This window comes from Penaeus vannamei, chromosome 32 (genome assembly GCF_042767895.1).
Source record: "Penaeus vannamei isolate JL-2024 chromosome 32, ASM4276789v1, whole genome shotgun sequence".
Taxonomy (NCBI): Eukaryota; Metazoa; Arthropoda; class Malacostraca; order Decapoda; family Penaeidae; genus Penaeus; species Penaeus vannamei.
The window spans coordinates 577,501-587,500 of record NC_091580.1 but is presented as its reverse complement, the minus strand read 5'-3'; the positions used below and the strand labels follow the sequence as shown (position 1 = coordinate 587,500).

The 10,000-nt window shown below is 50.8% G+C and overlaps 1 protein-coding gene across 1 annotated transcript in view; it reads right to left on the bottom strand.

Moving 5' to 3' along the window:
- dally (division abnormally delayed protein) overlaps positions 1 to 10,000 on the bottom strand; it is a 681,356-nt gene that overhangs the window by 95,283 nt on the left and 576,073 nt on the right. Inside the window, exon 4 of the mRNA XM_070144413.1 lies at positions 724 to 799. Coding sequence (XP_070000514.1) covers positions 724 to 799 — 76 coding nt within the window. The remainder of the gene's footprint in view (positions 1 to 723; positions 800 to 10,000) is intronic.

Genomic DNA, 10,000 nt, shown 5'->3' with positions numbered 1-10,000 from the left:
GGCAGGCGGGAATGGGAAAGGAAGACGGGAACAGGGAGCCAGGAATGGAAAGGAGGACTGGAATGGGTATGAGGGCGGGAACGGGGAGCCAGGAATGGGAACGAGGGCGGGAATGGGAAAGGAAGACGGGAACAGGGAGCCAGGAATGGAAAGGCGGACTGGAATGGCCGCTCGTCTCACACACACACGAGCGCAAACACTCCCTGGAACGGACGCAATATCGAGGGCCGGCGTGGCACTGCCTGCTTGCGGCTCTCACCCCCCCGAGCGTGGCACTTCGGGGATATAGATTGATATAGAAGCTATATTTAGTCTGTACAGGCACGCGCGCACGCACCAAGATTTTATCCGGTCTAGTTTTCCACACACTCAACGTGTTCTATATTGTGACCGGCTATTTTTACATTCGCACCGTATATACACATGTATACATACATATATACATATACACACACACACACACACACACACATATATGTATGTATGTATGTGTATGTATGTATGTGTGTGTGTGTGTGTGTGTGTGTGTGTGTGTGTGTGTGTGTGTGTGTGTGTGTGTGTGTGTGTGTGTGTGTGTGTGTGTGTGCGTGTGCGTGTGCGTGTGTGTGTGCGTGTGCGTGTGCGTGTGCGTGTGCGTGTGCGTGTGCGTGCGTGTGCGTGTGCGTGTGCGTGTATGTCAACACAAAAACAACAGCGCCCGCAACGAGGCATCGCTTACAGTACCTGGCGTCTCCTGGGCGTGGTTCTCCTCGGCGGAAGAGGCCTCGTGGTGGGTGGGGGCGCCGCACTCCCGTCGCACCTGCGCCCGAGAGAAGAAAAAGAAGTCAGCAAATCTCATCTCATTACTATACGGGATTCATATCATCACTGTATAAATCAAGGGCTTTTTAAAATGTTCTTTTGTATGTTGTATAATCGGCTTTATATCAACATTGTACTGCAGCTATTATTATGGCAGCGACTTTTATGTTCTTGTACTGTGCACCGACGTCGCCTACAATGCCAAGACATAATCAAAATATTTGCGTCCATAATTAAATACCCTGAATGCAGCAATTAAAGAACAAGTGGGTAAACAGCGTGCCGGAAGGCTTTAAACACACGAAAACAAAACACAAACACACACTAAAGAAACACAAACACAAACAATAAGCATCTACATCAGAATACACACAAAGATGTGAACAAACAAACAAACCAACAAACTCGACCAACACACGACTAAACAAACCCACAGACACGCAAAACACAGACAGACAACGACAGATAAATAAATAAATTCATAAAAAGTCTCCGTAAAAGCGAGGTAGGCCTACAGTGTACCCCAGATCCGGCCGCCCTCCAAAAGCCGACTGTCTGCCGACTGTCCCGAAATGATACAACGGACCGATCGATGCGCCAAGCCAGCCGAGCGACAGTAATTCTAGTTCTTGTCATTCCCCGTGACAGTCAACATTAATGACAGGTGGGGGAGGGAGATGGGAGGGGAGGGGAGGGAGGGAGATGGGAGGGGAGGGAGGGAGATGGGAGGGGAGGGGAGGGGAGGGAGATGGGAGGGGAGGGGAGGGGAGGGAGATGGGAGGGAAGGGGAGGGAGGGAGGGAGATGGGAGGGGAGGGGAGGGAGGGAGGGAGATGGGAGGGGAGGGGAGGGAGGGAGATGGGAGGGCAGGGGAGGGAAGTAGTGGAAGGGGAGGGAAGAGGAAGACAGAGAAGAGAAGGGGGGAGGGTAGTCTCTCCCTCTCCCTGTACCCCCCCTTCTACTAACTTCCCTTCTCCCCCACACGCTAAAACGAGAAAAGAAAAATGGACGACAAAGTAACATAAACGAAAAAGTAGAATGATGACACAAGAGACATAAAACCCTGTCATTATCATATTTATTACCAATCTGTCTTTCATTTTCTATTTCCTTCTCTCTTGTCATTAGCATATTTTTTAAATCTATCTTTCGTGTTTTCTTTTTTTCTCTGTATTGACATTATGATATTTTTTTTCTAACTATCTTTCCTGTTTGTTTTCTATCTCTCTTGACATTATCATATTCTCTATCTCCCATGTTTTGTCTTTTTACTCCTGTCATTATATTATTTTCAGTCTATCTTTCACGTTATGTCTCCGTTTCATGCCATTACCACCATCATTTTTCTTCTAATTATATCTATACTGTCTCATACTTTCTGCCTGTCTACCTTCTCTCTCTCTCTCTCTCTCTCTTCCACGCTCATTCCCTCCCTCTCCCTCTCTCTCCCTCTCTCTCTCTCCTCCCTCTCTACCTCTCTCTCTCTACCTCTCTCTCTCTACCTCTCTCTCTCTCTCTCTCTCTCTCTCTCTCTCTCTCTCTCTCTCTCTCTCTCTCTCTCTCTCTCTCTCTCTCTCTCTCTCTCTCTCTCCCCCTCTCTCTCTCAAAACTGAGAGCAAAGTGGACACGCTCTACTATGCAATGCAAGCGTGACAAAGCAATGGAAAACACATGACAGCAATTTAAGTTAGTGATGATATGTGAGAAATAAGCAATAAAGAAGAGACAAAGAAGAAAGAAGAGAGAAATTGGATAAAAGACTAGAGAAATAAGAAAGAGAGAAAGAGAGAAAGCAGAAAGAAAAAAGAAAAGAAAAAGAAAAAGGAGAAAGACAGAAAAGAAGAAACAAAAAATAAGAAAAAGAGAGAAAAAGAAAGAGAAGAAGGAAGAGAAGAAGGAAGAAAGAAGGAAGAAAGAGAGAGAAGCAAGACAAGAGGCCCACTGCACAGAGAGTGAGCCAAGGACTTCAGAAGACAAATTCGGTTTAATTGATGGGAAAGACATATCTTGCGTCCTAATGGCGGTGTATTTTCTTTTTTCTTTACAGAGAGACAGAAAGAGAAAGAGAAAGGAGAGAATAGAAGGAACAGCGATAAAATGAGATGTGTGTCAGTGAGTGAGTGAGTGAGTGAGAGAGAGAAGAAGAGAAAGAGAAAGAGAAAGAGAAAGAGAAAGAGAGAGAGAGAAAGAGAGAGAGAGAGAGAGAGAGAGAGAGAGAGAGAGAGAGAGAGACAGAGAGAAAGAGAGAGAGAGAGAGAGAGACGCACACAAATAGATAAATAGAGAGAAACAGACAGAGAGAAATAGAAATAAATACAGAGAGAGACAAAGAAAGAAAGAAGAAGAAGAACAGACAGACAGAGAAAGAAAAGAAAAAGGCAGACCCGGCGCAAAACACACACGACCCCGCCCGCCTTCCATCACCCTCGATCTCAACTACAATCAATTAGAAGAAAGGACGAGGCCATCTTCATAAATTCAGAAGCCCCTCCCTCGCTAATTACCAACTCTGAATGACACCTTCCTCTTCGCCCCTTCCCCCCTTCCCCTCTTGCTGCCTCCCCCCTCTCTCCCTCATCCCTCTCCTTCTTCCCCCTTGCTGCCTCCCCCATTCCCTCTCCTCCCTCATCCCTCCTTCTTCCCCCTTGCTGCCTCCCCCCTCTCCTCACCCTTCCTTCTTTCCCTCTTGCTGCCTCCCCCCTCTCTCCCTCATCCCTCTCCTTCTTCCCCCTTGCTGCCTCCCCCATTCCCTCTCCTCCCTCATCCCTCCTTCTTCCCCCTTGCTGCCTCCCCCCTCTCCTCACCCTTCCTTCTTCCCCTCTTGCTGCCTCCCCCTTTCCCTCTCCTCCCTCATCCCTCCTTCTTCCCCCTTGCCTCCCCCTCTCCTCACCCTTCCTTCTTCCCCTCTTGTTGCCTCCCCCTCTCCTCCCTCAACCCTTCCTCCTTCCCCCTTGCTGCCTTCCCATTCCCTCCTCCTTCCCCCTTGCTGCCTCCCCCTCTCCTCCCTCAACCCTTCCTCCTTCCCCCTTGCTGCCTCCCCCTCTCCTCCCTCAACCCTTCCTCCTTCCCCCTTGCTGCCTTCCCATTCCCTCTCCTTCCCCCTTGCTGCCTCCCCCTCTCCTCCCTCACCCTTCCTCCTTCCCCCTTGCTGCCTTCCCATTCCCTCTCCTTCCCCCTTGCTGCCTCCCCCTCTCCTCCCTCACCCTTCCTCCTTCCCCCTTGCTGCCTCCCCATTCCTTCTCCTTCCTCATCCTTCCTTCTTTTTTCCCTCCCTTTCTCACCCCTTCTCTTCTTTCTCTCTGACAATTTCCTCTATCGCCGTTCCATTTTCTCCTCCATTCCCCTTTCCTCTTCTCCTGGCCTTCTTCCTTCCCCTTTTCCCCTTTCCTCGTCTACCCTTCCCTCCCTCTTCCCCCTTCCCCCTACCCTTTCCACTTCCCCATCTTCCTCCTCTTCCACTCCCTCCATCACCCCACCCTCCCTCTTTCCCCCTTCCCCCTCCCTCCTTCCCCTTTCCTCCCCACAAAATCCACGGGGAAAGATTAATAGGGGACGAGCGGCCGCCTCCCCACTCTGGATGGGCGTCGCATCGCCGGCTGTCCCGCGGAGGCCCTAGGCGCCCTTCGCCTCTTGCCGCCTCTCTTCCTCTCTCCACTGGGGGGACATATACACTGTATATAAACACATACATACAGATATGTATGTATTTACTTGTACATACTGGCTTACATGCGCAACCTCCCCGCCCCCTCCTCCACCACACGCCCGTGAACAAGCTTCTTCCCCTCCCTCGCCGGCCCCTCCGCCCCTCCCCCCTCCCCACCCCGCCAAACCAAACGAAGAAAAGGACACGCGAGGCCCTCTCCCCCCCCCTTCCCTCGAGGCCGCCCTTGGGACGAGACGTCGAGGCGCTGTCCTCAGGGCTGTCATCGCCGCCCGATTAGCCCGAAGGCGGCGGGTAATTTCCGCGGCTCGGATTCGCTCGAGAGCACTTGGCGCAAGACGGATGGCGGCGAGCACGGCCATTACCCCGTCACCAGAAGGACTTCCTCGTAACTGCACCGTCACGCCCGCTGTGCCAGATCGCCCCCGATAAGCGAGAAGGACGGGCGTCACTGCCAGCATTACCAGGCGCTGGCCATTATCATCGGGGGTCGGGGGAGGGGGGGGGGCGTCGTGCGCGCTGGCCCCCTGATGGTGCGGGCGATACTGGGCGCCGTCCTCGCCCAACCGCAGCCCAAATGATCATGTTTAGCGGTCCCAACACGGTCAGCCACGGACGGCATCATCTATTGTCGACGTAAGGAGCGGCGTCCTTGGAGAGCCGAGCCGTTTCAAGGAACCTAATCGCCAAAATTATATCTATATCTAAGTATATCTGACACTTATTTTTTCTTCAGTCGACCTCCGTTTATTCCCGCGCTGTCCGTCACGCGCGGTTTCGCCCTCGCCCCCCCCCCCCCGCTACGCTGCAAAACTCTACGCTCGACGACGCCAGGTTTCGGTCCCCACCCCCACCCCACCCCCCACACTCCCGGGGGCGGGCCGGGCGGGCACGATCTCGTACACAATGCAACATATTGATCCACGTGTTGCAGAAGGCGAGCGGATGGGAGACAAAAGCAGGCAGATGCATGACTGGACGGCGACCCTCTCATTCTGTTGGCGACGTCCAGCGCCCTCTAAAAGGCCCCTCGTGAAGGCACTTTCGGGGCCCGCGCTGCGTCTCCTTGCTCTTCAACTGCAGCAAAGAATGGGCTCGTGAAGTCCTCCTCTACGTGCGCGTCGCCGGTCAAGTACGTGCGTGTTCGACTGCGAGACCCGTGCGCGACCCGTCCCTTCCAAGTCGTAGGCCTCTCACTTCAAGAAAGCCAACCATCAATGTCGGATCAATAACGATACATATTCACCAGAAAGATATCGGATAACCTCAACCCCCATTTTACCCCCCCCCTCTCCCCCTTCCCCCAAGCAGACCGGGAATAGCAGGTGTGGGCGCATCTCAAGAACACCGTCGGATGTACATGTTCCTTCTATATACTTTGACGTGCCTCTACTTACATCCTTTGCAACTCGGAATATTTCCGACTTGGGATGCCAGCGAACATCTACGATTTCTCGGACGCTGTCTTATATACACCTTTTAAATGTCCTTACATATTTCCCCCATTCCCAAAGGTCGTACCAACCGCTTTAGTACCTCTCTACAGGCCTCCAAAATCCCTCCACAGAAGTCAACATACCCCCACATGCTCACGGACCCCCACATGCACTTACATATAGGTGAACTTTACTCTCTGCCCCAACCTGTTCCTGCTTATCATCCTGTATCTATGCAGGTGTCCACATAGAGACCTTTAACGCTCTTTATAAAGCCTCTAATTAGTCTCAACATGCAAAATGTCACGCAATATATCTTAAAGAGTAATATAAACTATATATGCACAGAGAGAGAGAGAGGAGAGGAGAGGAGAGGAGAGGAGAGGAGAGGAGAGGAGAGAGAGAGAGAGAGAGAGAGAGAGAGAGAGAGGGAGAGGGAGAGGGAGAGAGAGAGAGAGAGAGAGAGAGAGAGAGAGAGAGAGAGAGAGAGAGAGAGAGAGAGAGAGAGAGAGAGAGAGAGAGAGAAGCGAGAGAGGAAGAGGTATTCACCAGCTTTGCAAATCAATCTTAATACTATTTAGCAACTTGGCAAGCATCAGGTCAACTCATTTCTCGCCAGACTCACCTAGAAAGCACGATATGTTCCTTTTGCCTTGGAAGGAAAAATCACCCCTACGCCCCTGCTCCTTATTCTGCCCCTCCCCCCCCTCTTCAACCTCTCGCTATCTCTATCTCCCTTCTTCCTTTCCTCTTCCTCTCTCCCACTCACTTTTTTTCCCTCTCTTCCTCTTGTACCTTCACTACTCTTGATTCGATTTCCACCCCTTCCCTCCCTCCCTCCTCCTCCTCCCTCTTCCCTCCTTTTCTACCCCCCTTCCCTTCTCCTCCCCTTCACACCCGTTTCTCCCCTTCCCTCTTCCTTCCCTCCCTCCCTCCTCTTCCTCCCTCTTTCTCCCTCTTCCCTACCCACCCTCCCTCCTACTCCCTCACCCACCCTCCCTCCACCTCTCTCTTCCATACCCTACCTCCCTCATCCCTACCCTCCCTCCTCCTCTCTCTTCCCTCCCTCCTTCCTCTCTCTTCCCTACCCTACCCCTCCTCCTCTCTTCTTCCCTATCCTCCCTCCTCCTCTCTCTTCCCTCCCCTTCCTCCCTCCTCCTCTCTCTTCCCTCCCCTTCCTCCCTCCCTCCTCTCTCTTCCCTCCCCTTCCTCCCTCCTCCACTTTTTCCCATCCCCTCCTCCCACGTCCCCACCCCCCCCCCCTCCCCTATATACGACCCAAAACGGGAACCTGAAGTGGCACTTGATTCTCACCTATGCTATATTCCCCACCACTTACAGACGTCGAATTTGCATATGGAGATGCAGGCGTCGACGTGGAACTAGGTGGGCATAGGTGCCCCCATCCCGTCCTCCCCCCTCCTATCCACCCTCTCCTCCTCTTCCCTCTTATCCTCCTCTCCCTCTCCCTTCCCTCTCATCCTCTTTCCCCTTCCACCCTTCCCTCTCATCCTCCCTCTCTCCCTTCCCCTCTCTTCCCTCTCATCCTCCCTCTCTCCCTTCGCCTCTCTCCCCTCTCCTCCTCCCTCTCTCCCTTCCCCTCTCATCCCTCTCATCCTCCTCTCCCTTCCCCTTCCACTCTCTTCCCTCTTATGCTCCTTCTCCTCCCGATCTACTCCTCCTCCCTCCTCCCTCCTCCCCTCTCCTCCCTCCCCCTCCCCCTCCCCCTCCCCCATGTTCTCTGACGCCAAGACGGTGGCTCAGATTATCATTTTTTTTTCCTTTTTTTAACTTCTTTTCCTGGTCTGTTTTTGTTATTATTTTTTGTCTTATCATAATTCCCGGAACGTGTCACTTAAAATTGCGTTGGAGAGAGATTTCGAAATCTTTAACGTTCTCAGAAGAAAATAATGGAGGAGCATACGTAATGAGCGCGCTGCCTCACATACATATGAGCGTGTGTGCGTACGGGCGTACTTACATATGCATCGGTGAAATATGTGTGTACGTATAAGCCCCTGTGTGTCTACAGTGTCTCTCTCTCTCTATCTATTTCTCTATCTATTTCTCTCTCTCTCTCTCTCTCTCTCTCTCTCTCTCTCTCTCTCTATATATATATATATATATATGTGTGTATATATGTGTGTATGCATGTGTGTATGCATGTGTGTATGCATGTGTGTATGTATGTATGTATATATGTATATATGTATATATGTATATATATATATATATACATACACACATACATACATACATATAGCTTTTGAGCTTTTGTGTGCATATCACTTAAAAACACCTAAATAACAGATACGAAACAGAAAAAGTCCCAAACATACAAAGAGAGAAAGAGAAAAAAATCCCGCGATTCCCAGCGCTTCGGACACGCGTCCACGGCGCAAGCACTTCCCCTTCCCCCTCCACCACCCACTCTACCCCTCTACCTCTTCCACCTCCACCTACTCTCCTCCCTCTTCCACCACCTCCACTCCTCCGTCTCTGTCCTCCACCCCTCTCTACTCTCTCCACCTCCACCCCCACCCCCTATCTACCCTCCACTCCCTCCTCTCCTCCACCTCCGACCCTCCTCCTCTACTTCCACCCCCTCTCTCCTCCCCCCCTCAAACCCACCACCTCCGCCCTATCTACCCCTCTACCTCCACCATCCCTATCTACCCCTCCTCTCCACCCCCTCCTCCCTCCTTGGCCGCCGTATCAGCAGCGGCCGCCGTATCAGCAGCGGCCGCCGTATCAGCAGCATCTCCCGAGACAAGAGCGCCGCGGCCGATAGCATCTCGCGGTCGCCGGCCTAATATGCCGTCTCGGAAATCTCGTTCCACATGGGACCGACGGCGGGGTGGAGGTGGAGGTGGTGGGAGGAGGGAGGGGAGGAGGAAGGGGGATGTTGAGGGGAAGGTGGGGAGAGGAGGAGGGGAGGGAGGGGGATGTTGAGGGGGGAAGGGGGAGGGGAGGGTGGCGCAGGGGTGGGAGGTGGAGGGAGGAAGGGCGAGGGGAAGGGGGAGGGGAGGGGGAAGTTGGGGAGTTCAGGGGAAGGGGGAGGGGGAGAGAGGGGGAAGGGAGGGGAAGTTGAGTTGGAAGGGGGAGGGGGAAGGGGGAGGGAGGAGGGAAGCTGAGGGGGAAGGGGGATTACGAGGATGGGTATGGGGCAGGGAGAGGGGGGGTTGCTCATGAGCTCTTCTATGGAGATTGTGGGTTAATTTACGATTATTTCGCTTTTTTATAAATATATTTTTTTCAATTTGTCAGCTTCGTCTTTTTGTTCTTTTTATTTGCTTTATGTCTATTTTCTTTCTTTCTTTTTTGTTCTCGTTCTTATTTAATTCTTTCGTCTTTTATCATTTTTTTTCTTTCTCCTTTGTTTTATTCTCCCTTCTTTATTTCATTTTCCCTTCTTTCTCTTTTTTTCTTTCTATCGTTCCTCCTCCTTCGTCTATACTTTCGTCTTGTTTCGTCTATTTCTCTTTTCTTTATTCTATCTCTATCGGTTTTGTATGTTATAGTTTTCTTCTTCTTCTTCCTCCCCTTCTATCTCCATCTCTTCCTCCTCCAACTATCTAATTATGTCTTATCTCCATCTTCTTTATCTTCCCTTCTTCGCCTGTCATCCTTCCCATCATTCTCTCAATTCAATCAATCATCAAATCTCACTTATTCCTCCATTCCTTTATCTATCTATCTACCTATCCTTCATCTCTTCCTCTCTTCCCCGTCGCCTCCTCCTCCACTAATCATTATCATCAGCTTCTTCAACATATCTTTCGATCTTTTTGATGATCAAAAGAAAAGAAAAAAGAAGAAGAAAAACATTATCGATCAGTTAAAGAGATAACTAAATCTGAAAGCAAAAATGGGATAATTAAATAACTATGATAATAATAATGATGATGGTGGTGATGTGATGGTGGTGATGATGATAACAATTAAACTAATAATAATTATCATTATCATCATCATCAGTATCATTATCACTGTCATTATCGTCTTTATCATTACAATTACCAAAATCCTTATCACCATTATCATTATCACAGCCATTATTCCTACTATCATGATCCTCATTATCACTTCCATTAATGTCT